General features: G+C 44.3%; 2 protein-coding genes across 4 annotated transcripts in view; one reads left to right on the top strand and one right to left on the bottom strand.

The window, feature by feature from the left end:
* Positions 1–20356, bottom strand: part of Vrk1 (VRK serine/threonine kinase 1) — an 80213-nt gene extending 59857 nt beyond the window's left edge. Inside the window, exon 1 of one of the 3 annotated variants that reach the window (XM_048362131.1) lies at positions 20278–20356. Coding sequence is in view for 1 of the 3 variants with exons in the window: in XM_048362130.1 (XP_048218087.1) it covers position 625 (1 nt within the window). In the remaining 2 variants the exon portion in view is untranslated. Of the gene's footprint in view, positions 1–624; positions 671–19659; positions 19680–20277 lie in introns of those variants that run through there. The other 2 variants (XM_048362132.1, XM_048362130.1) reach the window with 2 other exon arrangements.
* Positions 15287–20344, top strand: LOC125363048 (collagen alpha-1(I) chain-like). The gene is made up of 2 exons (XM_048362024.1): positions 15287–15301; positions 18251–20344. The coding sequence occupies exons 1-2, from the start codon at positions 15287–15289 to the stop codon at positions 20342–20344; spliced, it is 2109 nt and encodes a 702-aa protein (XP_048217981.1).
* Positions 20357–25147: the final 4791 nt, after the last annotated feature.

Below are 25147 nucleotides of genomic sequence, written 5' to 3'. Positions count from 1 at the left end.
AGAAACAAGAAATGGTCCCTATAATTTTATAAACACCTTTAGTATAAGACTGGTCTTATTTACAATACATTATACTTTTTAGGTATTCAATAATTTCTAAAACTATATAGTAAAATGATGGTTTTGGTTTAGTCTGTCTTTTTTTTAATTCATTTCTTTATTGTCAAAGTGATGTACAGAGGGGTTACAGTTTCATACGTAAGGCAGAGAGTACATTTCTTATCACACTTGTTACCTCCTCCTTCATTTTTCTCCTACCTTCCACCTCCCGATTCCCTCTCCCCCTGCCCTGAGTTGTACAGTTGGTTTACAGCATATACTTCTGTAAGTATTGCTGTTGCATTGGTTCATCTTTTACCCTTTGTCTCTCCATTGTTGTTCACCTTCCCTTCCCTGGTTCTGATAAACATATTTGTTTTTCATCCAAGTACCTGGTGTCCAACTTCACCAACTGCCACTCTTATTAAAAAGCTCAGCAGCCACTCTATATGGACAATGGTGGACCATGATTATTTTTCCTCAAAACGGCAATTCCCCTTCCTTTCTCAACAGATGCCTAATACTAGTCCCAAAAGAAACAGATTTTTCAAAAAAATAAATTCCCACGTAAACCACTGCACTTACTTCAAACCCAGCTTAGCATGGAACCCTAGCTTTCTTCCTCTCCTCTCACACTGAGGAAGTTAACAAATACCAAGTCCATCACTTTTACTTCACACTCCACTCGCCACCTTAAGACGTACATAGCAATCTCTCACTGTGTCCTTCCCCTCAGCTTTCACATTCAGGCCAAGTTCTTCACTAAGAGAAAAAAACGTTAGCTCAGTGCAGAGCTGAAATCTGAGGATCACGGTTCAAAGCCAGCCCACGTCCCCATGAGACTCTTATATCCGATTAACCACTCAAAAACTGCAATGGCTCAAAGTGGTAGAGCGCTAGCCTTGAGCAGCAAAAAAGCTCGGGGACAGTGCCCAGGCCCCGAGTTCAAGCCCTACGACCAGACAAAAGAGAGAGAGAGAGAAAAGAAAAAATGCTTTTCACTCCCCCTCCACTAGCACCCTTCCAATATCAATGTCTCCATAAACATCTGCCCTTGCACTTCCTCCCTCCTCACACACTCTGCTCACTGTGTCTGGATCCTCCCTTGAGACTCCACTCCCAGAGCTCTTGCTAAGAGCATCAGTGGCCTCCACATCACAAAAGCCAGCTGATTGTGTGTGTGTGTGTGTGTGTGTGTGTGAGAGAGAGAGAGAGAGAGAGAGAGAGAGAGAGAGAGAGAGAGAGTTGGAATAGCACTTAGCCTTAAAAAAGAAGGAAATTCTGACCTTGAAAAACAACAACAACAAACAAACAGGGGCTAGGAATGTGGCTTAGCAGTAGAGTGCAAGCATGAAGCCCTGGGTTCAATTCCTCAGCACATAAACTGAAAAGGCCAGAAGTGGTGCTATGGCTCAAGAGGTAATGTGCTAGCTTAAGCAAAAAGAAGTCAGGGACAGTGCTCAGACCTGAAGTTCAAGCCCCAGGACTGGCAAAAAAAAAAAAAAAAAAGAAGTCTAGGCACCTTTGTTACAGACTCACACATGTAATCCTAGCTATTCAGGAAGCTAAGATCTAAGGATCCCTGAAAAGTAGAAACTAGGTATAGACCCTATTCTCCTTTAACTTAAGTATCAGGAATTGAGTAGCACTGGTGGAATGAATGATTTACAACTGCTTGACAAAAAGCAAACACTATAATACTTTTGTTTGTTTTTAACTTTAAAACAAACATAATATTAATTCCCACAGAATTATTTATTATGTATATGGTGTCACCATTTATCATTTGATCAACAAGTATATATGGACAGCATACTGTGAAACAAACTATTCTAGAACACAGGGCTAAAGCACCAAACACAAAATAAACAAAATGTCCTCATGGAGTTTGTATTTCACTCAGAACACACACACACACACACACACACACACACACACACACACACACACTTTTAACTAACACATGTCATATGTCCAAGGGGTTACAAAAGCTAAGAGGAGGGAAAGGCATATGTAGAAATTGGAGAAGTGAATAGAGTGGAATATAAAGCATGGCCTCCTAAAACTGCACAGGAAAGTGGCATTTAAGCAGAGGCAATGAGAGGAGCTAGCCATGCAGATGCTCTGAAGAAAGAGCATCCCTCACTGAGACAGGAACAAATGTTCAAGTGCACAGGTAGGAATGTGCCAGACTTGCCGAGCAAACAGTAAGGCGGCCATGCAGCCAGAGAAATGACAGCAGGGACTGCGGCCACACATACAAGGATACTAAGGTGGACAGTATGGCCACACTTGGGCCACCGGTGGACTGTAAGTCTGGGTAAGAAGGGAAATCACACTGGAAGGGGACATACCCTGTTCTCACTTGCATTTTAAAAGGACCCCTTGGTAAAGGGCAAGGTAGAGACCCTTGTTATACAAAGGCACTGCTACTGGAACAAGAAATGACTGTATTCATTCTTACTGAATAAGAAAGTCACTGAAAAATAACTGCGCTGACTTTTAGCCACTCACAGAGGGGTACAGAATAACTTCAGAGAGCTGTTTTAACGGTAGACAAGCTGCCTTTCCCCTCAAAAAACAAGTCTACAGTGCCAAGCAGAAACAATTGATATTAGTGACAGATGGTCTAGGAAGCATGCTAATCATCTCTTACTCTAGCTTTGCTAAGCTCTCTTTTTAGCAAATCAGTTCACCAGGAAATTCAACACTTGAACCATTTACTCCAAAGGCATATTCTTCCAAAGCATGTGCAAGAGACGGCGAGAGACTGGAAATCCAAAGATGGTAAAATGCAACCTTGGGCCTCAAGATGCTGCACTTAGCTCCACTGAAGACCACCATCACATCAGTTATGATTTAATAGTATTCCATTCTTCAAACAAAGATCACAACAAAGCCTTTCAGGTAAAGAATATTTCTGAATTCTTAAACCATCTATTTATGAAAGACAGGGAACAGTTGTACACATCTACAAAATCAAAGCATATCAGATCTATGCAGGAGAAATAAAGTGCTTCTTCCCCTGTGTCGGGTTTCTATATTATCAAGAGCCTGGAAACTTCTATCTCTTCATTACAATGACTGCCAGGACGTTTGGAGGAAAATTATAAAGTCGATTTTATCACTACTATTATCTAAGTCAGGAGCTGTCAATCCTAGCATCTACCACAATCACAGCAGCATTTTAGAAAAACAAAGGTCCCACTCCACAATGGCCCTGAGATTTGTACATCCTAGTGCTATATACAAGGGCAGAGTGCACAAGGTGGTCCACTAGGCTAGACATTCTGGCACACCCTTTTTCCACTGTTATGTTCTGTGCGACTACTGTTATTTACACCTCTACTCTACTGGGAGATTTTAACAAAAGTTCCACCAAGTTCATCTTAGAAGTAAAGTAAAAACTATAAATTACTGAGTGAATGATTCAGGAAAAGTCAAAAATAAGGCTTTCTCCCCCATCCCATCATACTTCTGGGCCAAAAGAATTCGTTTGTATTTCAAATTTATTTGGGATACAAAAGAAATCACAGGGCTTGGAAGGTGGCTTAGTGGTAGAGTGCTTGCCTAGCATGCATAAAACCCTAGGTTCGATTCCTAAGCACCACATAAACAGAAAAGGCGGGAAGTGGCACTGTGGCTCAAGTGGAAGAGTGCTGGCCTTGAGCAAAAAGAAGCCAGGGACAGTGCTCAGGCCCTGAGTTCAAGCCCCAGGAATGGCAAACAAAAAAAAAAAATTACATATTTTGGTATAAATGGCTGCCTGCCAAACTACAGTAAAAGAACAAAATCAAATTATATAATTGGTCAACAAAGAATTTCACTGCCTCTCTTCTAAATTATATCAAGAACAATCTGAAATCAATGCATCTAAAGACAAGGCCCCCAAAATGAGCCAGCTAATCTGAAGTTGATTAATGCGTTTGATTAACACTAAGAAATCATCTGAAAAGTAAAAGGCAGAATTCTGAATGTACCGAGCCAATTTCCAGTAAGAGCCTTCATTTATTTTCTTGATTTGTCCCTGCAAATCCTACCACTGAGACAGAACTGTAAAACTATTCGGTAAAGATTAAATATTTATATTTATCACTAATACATTTAACATAAAAATTTGAGGCACCAGGAAGTTAAACAAAAGTCTCTAGGTTCCTGTTAAGGACACCTAATCAGTCCCCTTTTACTCAGAGGACCATGTAAATCAATAAAAGTACAATTCATAGCTATATGGTACCTTTTGTAACATTAACCAAGTATCAAAATATAACACAACACAAACCATGAGAATACAGAGATAATGAACCTATAAATTCATAGACTTATTCCTAAAAAACATTAGGCTAAACTCAAACTGTGACACAATCTTTAGCAGCAATTGTCACACTCGTCATGCTTTCACACCTAAGCTGGAAAGAACTAGGTGAAGACTCACGCTTCAAACTCTGAAAAAGGAGGCGGCTATCTTCAGACAAGGAGTCTTTTTTTTTTTCCCCCAGTCACAGTTTTTCACGTGAATTAGAAAATTAATTATCATTAGACTGTAAAAATTTCTGGGAGAGAAAAATGTTTGATAGAGCAGATACATCCCCAACTTGTGTTGCTCCTTAAATGATGTCTAAAGTTCTACAAGGGGCACCCAACAGAGCACATGCAAGAGCCCCTGCCAGCTCACTGTCACCGCTCCCTGCAGAGAAGGGACTCGGGATGCTTTCTGACCTGATGCAGAGGAAGACAGACCCATCCACACACTCTACCTACCAGTGAAGAAGGCACTAGGGTAACTAGACACCAAATGCCTGTACAAGAGTCCACTGATGAGAAGCCAGCTAAGGATGCTGGCTTCCAGGGAGCGGGGGGACTCAGGGGTCCTGCCATACACCAAGATAAGAATTATGTAGAGCAAACACTACATCATCTGTAAAATATTGATCTATATTCTTGTTTCATATAACCCTTTCAATTTTTTTTGCAAATAATCAAACTTTGTTCATTCTCTGGACGGTCGCTATTTAACCCACCAACTGACTGGACATTTTCCCAGATACTTTCCTGGGGCAAAGCTCTAGAGAATATTCCTAAATATGTTGAAAAAAGTAGGATGATCAAATAATGAAAGTACATCAACAGCAAACTATAGTCACTAAAATGTTCATTAAAAAAAAACTTTTCAGAATCTCAGAGAAAAGCTTTTTCTAAGCAAGATACAAAACATTTAAACTATAAAGAAAACTGGTAGCTGGGTGTTAGTAGTTCACACTTGTAACCCTAGCTACACAGGATTACAGAGATCTGAGGACTGTGGTTGAAAGCCAGCCCTGAAAATTCATAAGACACTTATCTCCAATTAACCACCAAAAAGCCAAAAGTGGAGCTGTGGTTCAAGGGGTAGAGAACTAGTCGTGAGCACAAAAGCCCAGGGACCACTCCCAGGCCCCAAGTTCAAACCCTAGAACCAGCAAAAAAAAAAAAAAGAAAGAAAGAAAGAAACCAGAAGAAAGAGGAGGGAGGGAGGGAGGGAGGGAGGGAGGGAGGGAGGGAGGGAGGGAGGGAGGGAGGGAGGGAGGGAGGGAGGGAGGGAGGGGCTAAAAAAATAAAAATGGGAATTAGTCCATAAGTTAAGGAAAAAAGCACATGAACTCAAAAGATAAGTACAAAATATCTTGAGGAAAAAAAAGACTATATTTATACTAAAATTCCCTTCAAAGTATTAAGGGAAAAAAAAGGACAGAAGTTCAACCAAACTGGAAAAACAATATGGACAAATTCACAGAAAAGCAACACAGTGTTTTTAAGAACAACAGCTTCTAATTATAGAACTCTTCTAATACAAACAAGCAGCAAAATGACACAATGCACGCCTACATGCTCATCACCCAAGTCAACACCTGTCAACACCTGGCCAGCAGGTCCCACTGTCCCAGTCCACCAGCCCTGCTGCGGTGATCTTCAACACATCTCAGACATAGTATTGCTCCCTGCCAATACCTTTATATCACTGTCTGACAAAATTAACAATACTTTCTTCATGCCCTCTAGTAAGTGTTCGAATCTCCCCAGCTTTGTCATATACCCTTTGACGTGTTTTCCTATACTCACGACCAAAGACTAGTCTCAGCAGCTGGCTGGTGTGTCTTCAGATCTCTGTAGGAGTGCGGTCTCCCTATTCTCTTCTCTTCCTCTTTGCATTTCTTCAGCAAAATTCCTCTCGTCTTGAATTTTGCTGACTCTGACCTCATAATGCCAAAAATCCCTATTTTTATTTAATTGTTGCTCAGCTAACATTTTTTTTTTCCCTCAGCCAAAGACTACCCACTACCCAGGACACACACCTGCAGTTGGACAAGGAGGGATGACTATTCCTTGAGAATAAAGCCTGAATCAAGATTTTAAAAAGACTGGGTTTCTCCAACATGTCCCTGTGAGTGCAAGCCAATGTCTCAATGTCAGGGCCCTCCCTTGTCTCACGCTAGTTCACAGAAGCCCCTTGGAGCCGGCCACCGTGTCCTTTCAAAGGGTTCACAACCGTCTTTGAGATTTTTCTCTTGCTTCCTAGTGAAGGAGGCTCTGAGTTCCCCCTATACAGCTCCCTGTTCCAAATCTAAAATCAGTCACTCATACAAGAACCTCTGAGTTTCTTTTTAGTTGATAACGGTACTCAAAGACCAAACTCTGGGCCCTAAGAGACACTGCTTCAAGGGTCTCACTACATCTAGGTTTTCTGGACATTTTGTCCTATTCCTAGATATATCCCCAACTAACACGTGTGTACCAAAGGATATAAACAAAACTAGAGCCATGTTCACAATTACTCCGAAGTATATACTACTTCCATGTGTACCTAAAATAAAATGGGTTGATGTTAGTATGTAATTTGTGCCATCTGTAAGGATGAAATGTCTATGCTCCTTTCTCATGAGGCCATGCAGGCTAGTGTCTATTTCAACCAAGAGAGAAGGGTGGACGTAAGGCATGACTTCTGACGAGGGTCATGAGAAGCCAAGCCCTCATGACCCCACAGGGAGGCTCGGCTGCTCCAGCCAACAGGCCAGCTAGATGATTCCGGTCTTCCACTTATCCCAGTCGTAGCAACAGACATAGGGGTGAAGAAGCCGCTAAACGTTTTCAAAGCCCAGCCACTGTAGATAAGCCATCCCCACCAAACTCCCAACCCCCAGACAATTCATAATCAGGATAAAATGCATGTTATTTTGCATCACTGACTTTGCACCAATGTGTGAGGTGGACCTCAATGACCAAAACTAGTGGGTTTTGCAGTAATGGATAGCTAGAACCAGTTACTTAAAAACAAAAGTAAACCTCAGACACCATGATGAATACTGGCAGAAAGGTAGGAACAGGACATTACCCGTATACAGGTAAATTGAAGCTAGGCATCACTAATCTACAGTTCCAGAACTCACAACAGCAGCTGCCTTCAGCAGGAGAAATTACAAGAAAGGGGCACAACAGAGTTTCTGGAGTGTTAGAAAAGTGACATCTGCCTAGTAGTTATTACTATGTTTAAAAAAAAAATCACTGTTAGGTAAGATTTGTACATGTTTCTGTTACACTTAAAAGAAAACCTGCTAGGTGAGTGTCCATGGCTCATCCTTTAATCTTAGCTACTTAGGAGACTAAGAATGGGAGGATCAAAAGCTTGAGGCCAACTTATGTAGAAAGTTCAGAAAACCCTTTCTCAACTCACAGCTGGGCTCAGTGGTGTGCACCTGTCATCCTAAACTGAGTCAGAGGCAGAGATTGGAAGACACATGTCCGGTGCCAGGCCAGGAGGGCAGAAAAGCCCAAGAGACACTTTCATGCAGGAAAGGTGGACACAGTAATACGTGCCTGTGATCCCAGCAACAGTAAGTTCAGGCACGTGCCTCAACAGGAAGATCCCATTCTAAAATTAACCAGTGGAAACAGGGCTGCAAGGACAGCTCAGCAGTTATCACACCAGCCCTGAAAAAACAAGGTCCCGAGTTCAAACCTCATTACTATGATCTGTCAATAGATCCATTGATTAAGTCATAGAATTTAGTAACCAAATAGATCCAAGTGCACAGAGGAGAAATAAGGGACACCTCCATGCGCACCATTGACTAAGGACTGCCACTGACTCAACAGTTAAATCATGGGGCAAATAAAAAAAAAAAACCAGCAGAAACCATGCCTTGCTCACTTTGCATTCAAACACCTATCACAGTTCTTGACCACCGTTGCAGCTTACAACAGTATTCTTGTTTTCACTATACCGCCATGACCACACCTTCTAGATGTCCCATGGTCCCACATTTCTGCCCTGCTGCATCTTAAACCTGGGTACTCTGCAGGCTTTCATCTTCAATCCTCTCATTCTGCACACACGTTTTTTTCCTCCTGTATTTCCCATCTCAGCTGATGGCATCACATCACCACATATTTGTTCTTTCAAACTAGTAACTTGTGATCTGACTGAGACTAAGGTTTCCAAAGTATCTTAAAAAGTTGAAGCTAGCCAATAAAAAGAATTCCAGCATGGTAAAACATAATTTCTGTCCATGACTGCTACCCAAAATTACTGCAGAGCAACAGCATGAAAAGATGGCTTCAGTAGATAGAGGAATTTTATTCACCTCTAGCATGGTGTGGTCAACAGAAAGTAGCCATTATTAATAAAAAGAGTATGCAGAGAAAGGCAAGATTCTTCACTACACTAACAGAAAAAGAGATATATCCACAAGAGATATATCTATTTTTTACTCATCAAGCCATGATTTTTAAACTATAAGCTATAGTTTAAAAATGGAAATTTCAAAAGAGAAAAGCCACCAATGTGGAGATCTGACATGAATGTGACATGTAAGGAACAGGTAATGAACTGGAGATGTTTCAACTCAAAGGGGCTGAGAATACTTGATACTGTTTTTACATATCTGAAAGGATGCTCCGTGGAAGATGGACTTGGCTTGTTCTATAGGACTCCACATGATAGAGTAGAAGAAATAAGATTTCCACTCACAGTAAGAAAGAACTTTCTTACAGGACTCTAGGCCTTCATACACAGTGAGACCAAAGGAAGACACTCTTAGGAGAGGAACACAAAGTGTTTATCTGATCATATAAAAGAATATTTATCAAAATGAACTCCAGGAAATGGAAATATGAGGGTTTTTTGTCTTGTGTGTTTGTTTATCTGTCTTTGGAAGGGTTGGGGGGGGACAGAAATGGAGGGACAAAGGGTGAACAAATGCAGCAGTGGTATTCACTAGACAGTATGTTGAAAATGAACTCTACAACTTGTGGAGGAGATGGGGGAAAAACAGAGCACAAGGGAAGGGGTGACACTGTCCAAAAAGAAATACACTCTTTACCTGACTTATGTAACTGTAACCCCTCTGTACATCACCTTTATGATAACAATTTAAATTTTTGTTTAAAAAGAACTTCCTAACAGCCCTAGACATGAGTTGCATCATTGGAGTCCCCTACTATTATTCTCCATATAATGCCTGCATAAGGTCCACTAAGTAACGTTCATGGACTGAAAGGAGCTGAAAAAAAGATATTGCTTCAGATACCACTCAACAGAAAATCTACCTCCAAGTGTGCTAAAGAAATATTAAAGTAATGAAGACATCTACAGAACATTTACTGTGGGCCAGACCTTTATATAAATGGCATATGCATAATCCATATTTCGTTCTCACATCAATCCTGTATCAAAGGTAGTGATTTGATGCTAAATTATACTGCCCTAGTGTTGTACAGCAGTCAATATTAGAACTCAGATCTACTTGGCTAGAATTATATACTTTTGTACAAAAGATAAATATTAAATCACTAGCAAAGCTTTCATACTCTAGAGAACACATAAAAAAACACATATTGCAGATGTATCAGGACAATACTTAAACAGGTTTATACTCCTTACAAATCTAGTTGGCTACAAGAAAGAGGAAAGGATTATCTGAAGTAGTCCTGTGATGGAGGAGAGAACAATTATCCTGATTGTCCCCAATTGCCTACTTTTGTAAGTGCCAAGAAGCTCTTACATATCCATGGAATCTCAGTCAGAGCTGGGATTAATGATGACATCCCTTTATCCACAGGAGTGAAAGCTCAGGATGGACAGACGTTTGAACGTCCCTGACTGGGAATCCTGCCCTTAACAAATACACTAGATGCAGATACATGGTTTCTTGGCTGCCTCTACTCACACCCATCTGTCAGGATGGCAGTGTGCCTGCTCACATGTTGGTCAAACTGTCACTAGGGCATAGGTGCCAAGCAATGATAGTTTTAAATGGGCAGCTTGCATAGCACTGTAAGAGCTTGCTCTTCTGTAGGAAAAAAATTCCTCTGTGGTATGACTGAAGGGCTGCAATCACAAGTGTAATACAGTCTTGATCAATCTCCACGATTAGACAGAAAAAAAATTCACTAGTAGCAAAGAATCAAACTACGGAGTTAAATCAAACAAAACAAAAAGTACTTTGAGAACAAGTGAGTCTTCGCAGTTGAGCTTTCACGCTGCCAACCCTGCATTTCTACATGTCATCATAAAATCCCCCGCTCAACAAGTCATTTCCCATGTCCCAAGTAAGTGTAAAAATGCACTGATTGCAGTCTGCCTCATAGAGTGTAGGTTCTTATTCATCAGCCGTTTTTTTTGTTGTTGTTGTTCTGTTTTTTGTTGTTGTTTTGTCAGTCGTGGGGCTTGAACTCTGGACCTGGTCACTGCCCCTGAGCTCTTCAGCTCAAGGCTAGCACTCAATCACTTTGAGCCACAATGCCATTTCCAGTTTTCTGGTGTTGAACTGGATATAAATGTCTCATAGACTTTCCCGCCCAGGCTGGCTTTGAACCTTGATCCTCAGATCTCAGTCTCCTGAACAGCTAGCTAAGATTACAGGTATGAGCCGCCGACACCCAGCTAGCTGGTTTTTAAACGGCAGAAGTTTATTCTACATCCACTGTACTACATATATCCGCTTTCTGTGTTGTCTTTTACATGCAGAAGGTAAATGAGATTCCCACATGCAAAATGGATTAAATAATTAATTTGTATAGGAAAAGAAAGAAAAAACTCAAGTGGGTGATGATGAGAAAACAAATATATTTTAAGCTGGATGCTAGTAGTTCATACTTGTAATCCTAGCTACTCAGGAGGCTGAGAAGTAAAGATTGCAATTCAAAGCCAGCACAAGTAGAAAAGTCCCCATAAAACTTGTTTATCTCCAATTAACCACTCAAATACTGGAGGAGCTGTGACTCAAAGTAGCGTAGAGCACTAGCCTGGAGCAAAAGAACTCAGGGATAGCGCCTAGGTCCCAACTTCAAGCTCCACAACCAACCCAAAAAAAAAAAAAAATACACACACACACTCACACGTGTATATATGTATGTGTGTATATATAGGTGTGTGGTGTATAGTCACAAATCTAAAAATTAAGACCCAAGGGCAGATCTGTACTGTTACCTATCATACCCCCTCACTATAAACAAAATGTTTCTGAACTACATCCAGGTTACTATTCTGCCCTTACAAACCTCTTAGATCGCTGGTATGAATGACAACTATCTGGAAACGCTTTCCCAAGACTAAAACCCTAGTACTGTGATTTGAACCATTCATTGTTAGGGGTTTTGCAGAGCAGCATGTCCTCAATTCTCTGCACAGTTCATATCATAATTCTCTCCGCAGTTCCTAAGTATAAGTACAATGATTACCCTCTTTGCCATGATAAATGATTCTTATTCCACTAACTTTTCCTCACTGGACCAGTTTATCAACTCTTCTTTTAATTACTTTCATTGTTCAACTCAAGACATTTTCCAGGCCTGACTAAAAAAATTTACCATCCACATCAACAATGGGCCAATGGAAACTACACTTTCTCCCACATGAGCAGCTTGCTGAAAGTACCATTACTCTGAAGGAGTTTGAAAGTCTAACAGAATTCTCAATACCTATCACTGAAGAGTGGCAAAAGTCTGGAATGTACCATACCCACTGCAAGCCTGTGTTGTTAAAGGCCTGATCGCCAGCCTGTGGCACTCTTAGTAAAGGTGAGGCCTGTTAGAAGCAAGTAAGGCTCCTGGTGTGCCCTGCCACTGAAGGGGTATAGGGAAACCCATCCTCTCCTGGCTCTCTGCTTCCTGGATGCCATGAGGTAAGCAGCTTCCCCATCATAACTCTCACCCTGAGGTTTTCCCTTGCCACAATCTCAAAAGCCACAGGGCCAACAAACCATGACCTGAAACCCCAGAAACTAGGAGCCAAAATATAACCCTCTCTCCCTTACAAGTTGATCATGTCAGACAGTGTGTCAGTAACAGAAAGCCAAACACACACATTCAACTTAGAACACTGTGAAAGGACATCACGTTCTGGCAGACTGGTGGAACACAAAGTAATAAGTCAAGGGTTATGAATGTATCCCACTCGTTCTACCAACCTCTTACAGCCCTGTACACACCTAAAATGACTTCTCTTAAATAAATACCATTTGTTTCCTGCTCAAAACCAGTATCTTCCTAGCCACTACTGAAATTAATTACATACTCTTCAGCCAGCAATTTCAACAGTCCAGAATTATCTTTAAGTTCCACACCCCGTTCGCCCACCTGATTCCCCAAAACATCCAGTTCCTATTTGTCTAGGACATATCTTTGCTCATGCTATTCTCTAAAATGTTTTCCCTCTTATCCCAAACTCAAACCACATCATACCTTGATGAATGTGTATTCACATTTACTTAACTGTTCATTCATTTCTTCCTGTGGCACTGTTTACAGTAAATGGCAACTAAATGTTTTGATAAAGGTGTAACAAGCCATTACATGGGAAAGGATAGTATTTTCAACAGATGGTTTTGTTATAATTGGAAAAGAAAAGTAAACAACATTTAAACCCACATCTTGTGTAAAAAAAAATCAACTCCCAGAGAATCACAGATATACATGTAAGACATAATAATAGAAAACACTTAGAAGAAAACATAAGGCCATCTTCCTAACAAAGGACTGGGCACTGAAATCTACAATGTGCATGGCTTCAAAGCACATCCATAAGCGGACAACCTAGGCTTTATCAAATGTCTGTGCAGTGAACCACACTGTACAAGAATGAAAAGACAAGCCAGAGACTGAGTAAAATGTACTAACAAATCATATAGTTGGCAAAGGACTATCCAGAACATATTTTTTTAAAGCTCTAAACTCAGCAATAAGAAAACAAACAATTCATTGACAAAAAGGGCAAAAGATCTGAGCAGACAAGTCATCAAAGAAGATACAATAGCAGTAAGTACATGGAAAGATTAGCTATTAGGAAGGTACACGTTAAAGTGACCACTACCAATAAAAACAAAACCAATACCAAACGGTGGCAACAGAGAGAAACTGGATCTCTCGTAGAGTGATGATGGGACTGTAAAATGTCGCTACACTGGAAGTTTGGCAGTTCCCTAAGTTAAACATACACTTACCACACAACCCAGCAGTTACACTCCTAGGCATTTATCCTAGAAGAAATAGAAACATACATTCACACACAAAAAAATCTGAAAATGAATACTCACAGCAGCTTTATTTGTAATCACCAGAAACTAGAAACAACCCACATGTCCTTCAATGGGTGAATGATTACATAAAATGTTATACAGTGGACAGGCATAGTACAACTATCAAAACTAGGAAATGGACAATGTCAGTTTTTAGAGTGTGTGTACATATATACACCACCTTCTGACCCTCCCCCCCACACACACACACACTCTGCAGTCATCACCACCATCAGGAATACAAGACTGTTCCATTATCCCAAAGAAACAGACACTGCTCTGTTCCCATTCTAAAGTCATCCTCAGAATGTAGTAACTGGAACCATTACACAGCCAGTCTGTGTGTGTGTGCTGGTCCTGGGGCTTGAATTCGGGAGCTAGGCCACTGTCCTTGAGATTTCTTACTCAAGATGTAGCACTCTACCACTTGAGTCATAGCCCACTTCCACCTTTCCTGCTCAGTGACTCCAAACTACGTTCCTCAGATCTCAGGCTCCTGAATAGCAAGAATTATAGGTGGGTGCCACTTTTAGGGATAAGCTCTTATAATTTTGGCAGATGGGGGGCTGACCCTTTTTAAGACTGCCTCACAGACTTCAACAGTGTTTTTCTTCTGGTTTTACCTTAAGCGCATTAGAGAAACTTACAAGAAACCAACCAAAAATCACAGAATCAATTCATTTTTTAATGATGTGGAGTTAATTTTGCTCATGATAATACTAAATTCTCTGCTCAGAACTGTTGCTGTGAGGCATATTTTTTGACACTGTGATTATGACCTCAAACTGAGCATGCCAGGAATGTACCCTCTCCATAAGTACTGAGTCTTCCCTATATGAATATGGGTAATTTCCCCAGTAAGAGTCCTTTGTTTTCTTTGCTCCTGGAAAAGTTTTGCAAACCCAAACTGATGCTCTCCTTGTTGGAAGTAAAATAAAATAAATTTTTTTAAAAAAGCAAACCTACCACTGTGTGCAGTTACAGATCCACAATCACACAACCTTTGTGACTGGCCTCTTCATCAGTAGCTGATTCCATTTTGTTGATGAGTGCCTTCTGCTGTATGAAATCCAATTTAACCACTAATCCATGGAAGGACATGGATGGTTTCTGGCTTGGAGTTATTATAAATAAAGTTGCTACAAGCATCCATGTATACGTTCTTACATTAGTGAATTATTTTATTTCTCTAACGTAAGTTCTCAAGAGTGAAAGAGCTAGGTCATACGTTCAGTACATGCTTAACTTTTTACAAACTGTAAAACTAATTTTCAGAGTGGCTATACTTGTATGAAGTTTCATATTCCTATCAGCAACATGAAATATAAATTTAGTAATTATTACTTCAAAAATATTTTCCACAAGCCTATAAAAAACAAGACTAAGTCTATTATAACCTGAACTATTTTCATAAATTTTTTTTTAATTTCTCGTTCCAAAAATGGTATCATTCACAGGGAAACTGATGAACCTGGGAAAAAGTAAAATGAAGTAAACTGTGCCCAGAAAGACAAAGGACACGTTTTCTCATATATAGGTCTTAGGCCCAAAATTCAACCTCCAATGTAAATGCACAAGAGCATATGCATACATACATAACCAAGCTGACTATAATCTATGCAGAAGTGAAACGCCATGTTGTGAACCCTTTGAGCAGCTAACATGGTTTAACAAAGTGAGTATCAGGAAGCTAAAACATGAAGCGGGAAGAGGTTAGTGGGAGGAAGCAGGTGAATGGAATAGTGAATGGCACACAAATGCAGTTGTAATACTTGATGTACCGATGTGAAAAGGTGGGAAACGTGACGGATGGGGGATGGGAAAAGTCCGAGTGGGAAGGAGGGAGAGGTGAATGATCTAGATGCACTACGCACAAAAATGGACATGTCAAATTTTGTAAGCCCCATGTACAACCATTTACAGATAAATTTTTAAAACTATCCTGATTTCAAATTGTCTTTTTTACTGCTTATAAGAATTCATAATTATTTGTAACCTGTATGCTGGTGATTATTACCATATTACACAGTAAACTACATGCCCTGAGTAGCAACATTAAGTGTTTTCCCCCAGGCACAGTCTGTGAAGACTAGAGGTTTAATAGTACTTAGTAGCAGTTGTGTTGTGAAATGTGATCACAATGCACTAATATGCAGTATCATCAGAACATGACATATTCAGCTGATACTTGGTGAAATAATTTGAGACAACCTGAGGACAGGGAAAGAAAAATAGGTTCTGTAAAGAAAGGGTCCTAGCGGGAGGAGTTGGACTAACAAGGAGGATAGGTAGAATAGATTGTTGAAACCTGTTGGAATTGTTTTAAAGAGGGAGAATGATAGAGGTGAAATATATTGTAAGTGTGTGGAAATGTAAGTAGCCTCCCCAACTCATGTCAGGTAATGAAAGTGGGGAGAAGGGCATAAGGAAGAACAAAAATAAAATAAAAACCTGAAATAAAGCTATAATTATCTTGGCTGTAAGATTTTAACTTCAAGCTTTCTTACAAAAAAATCTCAGAGAAAACTGACAATTATATGATGTAGTCTCTTTTGGGTTCTTAAAACCAGGAGCTAAGTGTAAAATAGATAAAGCTGCTGGCATGCAAACAGCAGCTAGACAGCCAACCCACAAAGAGAAAATAAACGCAGATTCTACAACCTCCTAAATTAGTCTTCCATTCCTATTAAAATTCCCTATTTCCTACACTTCATCATAGTGAAGTATGTGCTTTAACACACACACTGACTGCTTGTATGCTGGACCTAAGTGAAGTCAAGAAGAATAGTCCGAATTAATTTAAAACAAAGGAAACATGAAAATCGCAAGCACAGACCTTGCACCTAGCACAATTCCTGGTCAACAGTAGGCACAAGGACTTCTGCTGAATAAGAGAGTCCATTTCTTCTCACTGAAAAATAACCTGGCCCAGCAGGTAAAAAAAAAAAAAAAAAAAAACTCTACAAAATATTCTCTGGTGCTATTCAGTTACCAATGAGTCTGAGAACCCATCAAGACCAATTTTCTGAAAGCCTCACTCACTCTCCTCACACAAAGCAGCAGCATTTAATCCCCATTAGGCTCGCTGCCTGTACATGGAGATGAGAGCATTTGCACATTTGCATAAATCCAGGACTCATCCTGCTTCACTCCACTTACAGTAAATTTCAAAGCTTTGTTTCATTTCCAAGTTTCACTTTTCAAATAAAAACTATTTTTTCAAGTTTTATCTTTCAAATCAAAGTCCTATTCATAGTATATACATATATATGTGTGTACATGTATATATGTATATACTAAGGGACTCCTTTAGGGAAAAAAATATATAATTGTCAAAATTAAAACCCTGCTTTTTTTTTCCTTTTCTAGACATCTGGGACATGCATTTATTTACTATTTCACATTAGTTCTCAAACTTTAAGAAAAAAAAAGGCTGGCCTATTTCCTTTAAGAAATTTAATTTTAGGGTCTATCAACATCTTGAATTGCATTACTGTTATTTTTAAAATATACATTTGCATACTGGAATAAAACTTAGCAAAAACGTTCCATATAACCATTTCCTGGGCACTTAACTAACTTCCTATATGCCAGGCTTTATGTTTAACACATCCTTCCATTAATCTCATTTGTTTAACAAATACACTCCTAATTTTGCAGCACTGAGCCCAAAAATTCATCACACTACAGGACTGGACTGGACACTAGCACTGTACTAGGTCAGTAATGCCTAACACAAGCTTATTATTAAATTCGACCTTCGATGCTGTAGCAACACAGAACAGGAATGGGCAGAGGTAAGATGAACAGAGCACCATCTGCAACGACACAGAAAGCTACTATTGTCTACAAGAAGTTGCACTCCCCTTGGCAAGAAGATGAGCCTTATCTTATCTGACCAGAAAACCTAATTCCAACCGAAGATTCATTTCTCCCACAAAGTTCAATGCTCGGCATTGTCAGGAAAGGAAACTACTTGCCGGGCGGCTCACGCCTGAATCCTAGCTACTCAGGAGGCTGAGATCTGAGGATCACAGTTTGAAGCCAGCCCGGGCAGGAAAGTCGTGTGAGACTCTTATCCCCAATTAACCACTCAGAAACAGCTGGAAGTGGAGCTGTGGCTCAATTGGTAGAGCACCAGGCCTTGAGCTTAAAAAAAAGCTCAGGGACAGCACCCAGGCCCTGATTTCAACTGAGCCCCAGGACCAGCACGCGTGCCCGGGCACGTGCGTGGACACACACACACACACGAGCACGCGTGCGCGCCCTTATTCTGAAATCTCTAAAGCAAATGCTGGTCTGGGTTTTCTTCTTTAACTTTTCATATGATTTGCAAAAAGTGGGACAATTCTTGCCTTTAAAAAAAGAAAGAAAAAAGACGAACAACGTATTAATCCTGAACAGTTGGCCTAAATTTAACCACCACCTTCCCAAAAACAAAGCAGGGAGTACCTAGTGACTGGGGTCGGGACAGGGAGACTGAAGGGGGAGGGGATGCTACTAGAAAACGGGTGGGCTCGGTGGGAACGTGTCCATCCCTCTGTCGGTCGGTCTGTCCGTCGGTCGGTCTCCCCCCTTTGACAGTCGAGCTATTTACTGGTCAAACCGAGCTAAATCGGCTCAAGTTTTCAGAGGGGAGCTAAAAACTCCCTCGGTGCCAGGCAGACGCGGGTGTGCGTGGCCCCTGTCGCCGGCGGGTCGGGTCGGGAGGGCCGGCGGAGGAGGAGGCTCGGAACCCGGGCGCGCGCGGCTCTGCCCCCAAGCGCCGCCCCGCGCGCCCCATCGGGCGGGTGAGGGGGGGAAGCCGGCCGGCCGGTGCTGCTCCGCGGCGGCCGGAGCAGGTCGGGACCACGGCCACCTCCGCCGCAGGGTCCTCCCGGACCATCTGGCCGCCGCCGGGCCCGCGGACGAGTGAGGGCACATCTTCCTCGAGGGGCTCCAGGAACCGAGGCCCCGCGAGGCGGCGCGGCCCCCATGGCCCCGATCAGACCCGGGCCGCGGACGGCGGTGGGGGCCCCAAGTCCAGCCAAACCCTCGGGGAGGACCGGGATGCCGGGGCGCCGCGGAGGAGCCGCGGCTGCCGCCTGCGCCTGCGGGGGCTGTGGGGGCGGGCCGGGACACCGTGGTACGGGGCAGAAGAACGCGTGACCCTGCGGGGCCGGCTGACCCTGCGGGGCCGCCTGGTCATGCGGGGCCTCATGGCCCTGCGGGGCCGCCTGGTCCTGCGGGAATCGCGAGGGTCGCGGGTCGCCCGGACACCGTGTCGCCCGGGGAAGTCGATCCGGGATAGCCGGACGCCGCGGAGGAGCTTTGGCCGCACGGGATCCCGAGGCTCACGCCGCCAGTCCCAGACGCCGGTCCCCGCGCCCCGCCCGGTAAACCAGTCCCGCACCGCCAGCCTGCGGTCCACCAAGGGTGCAGAGGGCCCGTCGCCTCCTGCCCACCACGAAGTTCGCACGGCCAGCCTCCGGCCCACCAAGGCTGCGGAGGGCCCATCGCCTTCCGCCCAGGAAAAACTTCCCGTGGCCAGGTGCCATCCTACCCAAACTGCAGGCGGCCCATCGCCTTCCGCCCAGGACAAACTTCCCGTGGCCAGGTGCCATGCTACCCATGCTGCAGGCGGCTCATCGCCTTGCACCCAGGACAAACTTCCCGTAGCCAGGTGCCATCCTACCCAAGCTGCAGGCGGCCCATCGCCTTCCACCCCGGACAAACTTCCCGGGCCCAGGGGCCATGCTACCCAAGCTGCAGGCGGCCCATCGCCTTCCACCCCGGACAAACTTCCCGGGCCCAGGGGCCATGCTACCCAAGCTGCAGGCGGCCCGTCGCCTTCCACCCCGGACAAACTTCCCGGGCCCAGGGGCCATGCTACCCAAGCTGCAGGCGGCCCATCGCCTTCCACCCCGGACAAACCTCCCGGGCCCAGGGGCCATGCTACCCAAGCTGCAGGCGGCCCATCGCCTTCCACCCCGGACAAACTTCCCGGGCCCAGGGGCCATGCTACTCAAGCTGCAGAAGGCCGGTCACCTTCCACCCAGGACAAACTTCCCAGGCCCAAGGGCCATGCTACCCAAGCTGCAGAAGGCCGGTCACCTTCCACCCAGGACAAACTTCCCGGGCCCAGCATTCAGCTTACCCCAGCTGCAGAAGGCCCGTCACCTTCCACCCAGGACAAACTTCCCGTGACCAGCGACCAGCCTACCCCAGCTGCAGAAGACCCGTCGCCTTCCACCCAAGACAAACTTCCCGCGCCCGGGGGCCAGCCTACCCCAGCTGCAGACGGCCCGTCGCCTTCCGCCGAGCAGGAACAGTACGAACTTCCCGCGCCCGGGGGCCAGCCTACCCAGACTGCAGAAGAAGGCCCGTCGCCCTCCACCCAGGACAAACTTCCCGTGGCCAGCGACCAGCTTACCCAGGCTGCAGACGGCCCGTCGCCTTCCGCCGAGCAGGAACAGTACGAACTTCCCGCGCCCGGGGGCCAGCCTAGCCAGGCTGCAGAAGAAGACCCGTCGCCTCCCGCCCCGGACCAACTTCCCGCGCCCAGCGTCCGGCCTACCCAACCTGGGGAAGACCCGTCGCCTGCCGCCCAGGACGAACCTCCCGCGGCCAGCGGCCAGCCTCACGAAGCTACTGAAGACCCGTCGCCTTCCGCCCAGGACGAACTTCCCGCGGCCAGCGGCCAGCCTACCCCAGCTGGAGAAGACCCGTCGCCTTCCGCTCAGGACAAACTTCCCGCCGCTTTCGCCGACTCGTAACCCCACGGCGACGCCGGCTTCCCCCACACTCCCCAGTACGGAGCCTTCCCATTGGCCCTGAGAGACAGGGGAGGCGGGACGAACGGAAAGCGATCAGGCGGGGCCGTGCGTCCCCGCCGCCTCCCAAGGCCTGCCGGGAGCTGCTGCCCGCGCGCCCGCTGCATGCTGGGAAATAGAGTCTTTGCGTGGCGAAGTAGGATGCCGTCCCTTTGGGGGGGGCCCCGATGGCTTCTGGGAAATGTAGTTTTACAGCCTCCGTGCCGCCCTTCCGACCACATCCGTGCCCTAGAAACTGAAGTTAACATTGCTCGCGTGGTGAATGGCGTGATCCGTTAGAAGGTTCCCACGTTCAAAGCCGACCTAACCCCTGGTAGTATTTTAGCTGTAATTCTCTCATACCGGTTTGCGTTGTATTTATTATTCACTTGTGAATGAATGTCACCCATGAGACTGTAAGTAAGCTTCCTGTGGACTGGGGCGGTTCTAGATTAAAAATCACAAAGCTCTTAAAACCAAACGCCAGGCTTTAAGTTAAAGCACCTGCACTGGTGCTCTTAAACCACTTACACCTCCGGAAGCCCTGGAACAAGTCTTAACTGGATGTTTGTAGAGACTTTAGGGGTTTCTGTGTACCAAGGCAAGATATTTTTGTGTGTTTTTCCTAAAGTAGATAGATGCCCCCCAAAACTGGGCACATTTCAGTCTGCTTAAAGACCTCAATCTCCCTGTCCATTGAACAGTGCTGTTTTCTGCCCCGATGTCTTAGGCTGACCCTTCAGACAGACCCTCCCTGCTCCCCCAGCCAGGAGACTGGCCTCTCTACAAGTGATCCTTACTCCCTAACTTCTATTGTGTTTGGGGGGGGGGGGGAATGAGGGGAACAACGGACCCCACAGGGGACTGGAAGGAAAGACAAAGAGTCACCTCCAGGTCGTTAGGTCCTTCAGCAGAAGCTCACAATTCCCTGGGCCTCTTTTGGCTTTGCAGTGAGTGACATCAGCCCCTTCTTTGTAAGTGTGTGGGTCGCCTTGTCTGCCTTACCCATCATATGTGATTTCAAGAGATGAAAACAGCTGATTGCTGCTGAGCCTCCAGTTTCTGCCCCTGTCCGTCCCTAGTGGCTCCCAACATACACCTTTGTGAACAGTCACCTTGCAATCCAACCTTCATCAAACTAACTTCTTCCTCCTGTGTCGTTTGTTTTCCGTCAAGACCCTGATGAAAACACAGCCCGAGGTAAGCGCTTGATGAAGAGTTGTCAACCAAGGGGTCTCAAGATTCACACAGCCCATGAGTATAGAATTCCCAGAAAGACTCTGCTGCCAGAATCCATTGAATGGAAAAAAAAAATCAGAGAGAGAGAGAGAGACAGAGACAGAGAGAGATGTGCATGTGCAGACACACTAAGAAGACTTGGAATGGGATTTAGCTGTTACAGCTTAACCATGTCCCCTTGATCCCACTAGAGACACGCAGGAGAAAAGTCACAGCTTCCATGCTGGGTTGACAATTGGCTGACCTTAAGGCACAGTTAAATCAGCAACAGAGCCTGAGGTGAGAAGAGAATGTATTTATTCCAGGGCTCGTGGCTCTGGCACCCTCCATGGATGGCTTACAGTGACATGCTGCTTAAATACAGCTATGTTCCCAAGCAATTGCCAACACCTCCAACACCACCCACACATGCCGAGATGTCCTACCAGTGCAGAGCGTTGCAGGACATCAGCCCAGGCTGCAGTCATGGAGACCACGCGTCTGTGTGCTGTAGGTGGAGAAAACAATGCTGGGACTTAGGACACCCTCAGCAACGTTTTACCCGCTGACAGCTTACTATCAAGACCAGGGTTGTGCAAAAGATTGACTGGTCAGGAGCAAGGAACTAGGGACAATAAGAAAAAAAACAGGGAGGGGTAGTTCACAATATTATCCTGTCATGTATTAGAAACACCAGTCCACTCCAAACAAATGTTTACCAAGCACTTCCTGTAAGCCAGGGACTGGACTAAATAAACTACAGGGATTCTCGTTTTAACTGTTATTTAAGGAGACCTTAAGTAGGCACTGTGCTTTTTGCATACACATTATCTCCCCAGTTCTGACAGGGAAGAAAACAGATCAAATAATGTGACTCTAGTCCCCTGGATCTATTTCTAAATGTTCTTTTCATACAGGGCCTCAGTAGATGAGGACAGTTCTTGTAAAGAAAGTTTCAGCACAGAGACTTGTGCGCTATACTGTCATAGCCAAGTAGCGGGATTCCTGGAAAGGGATCAGATGGCAAAAGCAGAATGACTTGAAAGACGGACACTGTAAACAATCTTCCAAGTGCCCAGCAAGGGGTGACCAACCAAAACTCTCTAGATGTGGACTCTGCATTGGTTTTGCCCCATAGCGAGGCCTTGGGGTACCATTTTTCTTTCTGGAGCCTCCTCAACACTGTTTATTCTAGCATAAAGGCCTGGAGACACAACAGAGAGTAAAGGCACTTGGGAAATGTGGGGAGATTGGCATGATCTCCAGTGTGGCAGAACCTCCAGCTGCGAGGTTCAAATAAACAAGAGAGTCACTAGGAAGCCTGCGAGTCCACCGTGAGTCAGGTAATGAATCCCTGCCCTCATTTCCGTTTGCAAAATGGGAACAATTACCCTGGACCAACCAGCAATTTGCCTCCTCAGATGCATAGGATGCCATCTTGGTATCCCAAGGAAGTGCCACCTCCAGAGAAAAAAGGAGAAGGAAGTGAGGAGCAGGATGTGTTCAGAGGTGTCCTGAGTCCCTGTCCCTGGGATACACCCTCTCCACAGTCCTTTTACTTTTATGCATCTACCACGTGTAGACACCAAGTCCACAATACATTTCTTCAATTCTTATTATAAAGGTGATGTTCAGGGGCTGGGAATATGGCTTAGTGCTTGCCTAGCATGCATGAAGCCCTGGGTTTGATTCCTCAGCACCACATAAACAGAAAAGGCCAGAAGTGGCGCTGTAGCTCAAAAGGTAGAGTGCTAGCCTTGAGCGAAAAGAAGCTCAGGGACAGTGCTCAGGCCCTGAGTTCCAAGCCCCAGGACTGGCAAAAATAAATAAAGTGATGTACATAGGGGTTATAGTTTCATAAGTCAGGTAATGAGTACCTTTCCTTTTGGACAAGGTCACCCCTTCTCTTGCTCTCCCAGTTTTTCCCTCCCATCCCCACCCACAGTTGTATAGTTCATTCAACACAGTGTCTAGTGAATACCACTGTTGCATTTATTCACCTTTAGCCTCAATACATTTCTCACCTGGTGGAGATCCAGGCAGTGGGAAGACCATCTCACACAACCCTGCAGGTAGACAATAGCTCAGTGACCAGATAGATGCATGACCATCTAACTGCTAAGGTCACTCTGTTAGTAATCAACAGAGCTAGCTACTCCAAATCCATTGCTACCAATCACAGCTGCTCGTGCTGGGAAATGTGATGCGGTCAGAGCTAACAGGAGGCCCACAGACTTCCAGTGCTTCTGCAGTATTCTAGTGAGTGCCTGCTAGCTCAGGCCTTCAGGGATTTCACAGGCAATCAACTCTCCATGCTAAGTCTCTAGAAGACCTAGAGTTTATGGTGATCCATGGTAAACTTTGATGCAGGAGAGACTGGCCCAAATAAATGCAATTGCTCATCCGTTGTAAAATGCAAGCTGCTAGGAGCTGGTGTCTCACATCTATCATCCTAGCTACTACTCAGGAGGCTGAGATCTGAGGATCACAGTTTGAAGCCAGACTGGGCAGGGAAATCTTTGAGACTCATATCTCTAATTAACTAGCAAAAAGCCAAAAGTGGAGACGTGACGCGAGAGATAAAAGCCAAGCAGGACCTTGAATTCAAGTCCCAGCACTGGTGCACAGGTGCACACACATGGACAATAGACAACTAAAATACAAGCTCTTCACATTTTAATCCTTCTGAAATCTGGTTATGTCTTGCAATCCATACCTCGTAACTGGTAGTGGATTTACTGTCTTTCTAGTGATAACACATAAAACAAGAGGGCTTTGTACCCTCCATGAAGTCTTAGACGTGAAATTCTAGATTTTCATTGTTAGAACATCTCTCCCGATTTTCCGTCGTCTTCACTTCACTCCCCATGTTGTGCATTCCCAAACCCCCATAGTCCGAAGCTTGCTTCTTTTGTCTTGCTTCATACTTTTTGCAAGAGATCACAAACATCCTTAGAGAAAGAGAAGCTGTGTGGCAATGTGACGAGACATAGTTTTATGAATAAACCAGAACTCAGCCTAGAACCTCCTTCTGCCCCTTCATTGCTGTGTGACCTTGTGTAATTATTAACCTTGATGATTCCCAACCCCTCATCCATAAATGAGAACAGCTCCCAGGCCTAAGCATAAAATTATTTTTAATTATATGTTTATTGTCTTTAAGTAGCTGTACAGAGGAGTTACCATTCAACCTATGTAAAATGCTTGGTCCTTAGGAGGCAGTGCAGGTTGATTCCTCGCTTTCTATGCAGCCCTCTCTTCCAGTCCTCCTGAACAGCATGGCAGAGCAGCCGAGCTGCAAATAGCTTGTCCTGATTTATTGTCAGTGGCTGGACCCAGACTCAGGCCAAATATACCTATGCGTTCATACCCAGCTGCCTGGTTTAAAGGGAGAGGGATAAGAGCTTGTTCAAAAACAAAAGCAAATTGTCAGTTTTATCTTTGCAACCATCCAATGCTTGTCATGTTTTGATTTCAGGGCTGCTCCAAGATTCTGCGACAAAAGGCACTATATATGTAAGCAGTATTATGAAACTCAAAGGGACTCTA

The sequence above is a fragment of the Perognathus longimembris genome, chromosome 14 (genome assembly GCF_023159225.1).
Source record: "Perognathus longimembris pacificus isolate PPM17 chromosome 14, ASM2315922v1, whole genome shotgun sequence".
Taxonomy (NCBI): Eukaryota; Metazoa; Chordata; class Mammalia; order Rodentia; family Heteromyidae; genus Perognathus; species Perognathus longimembris.
This window is presented reverse-complemented; position numbering and strand designations above follow the sequence as displayed.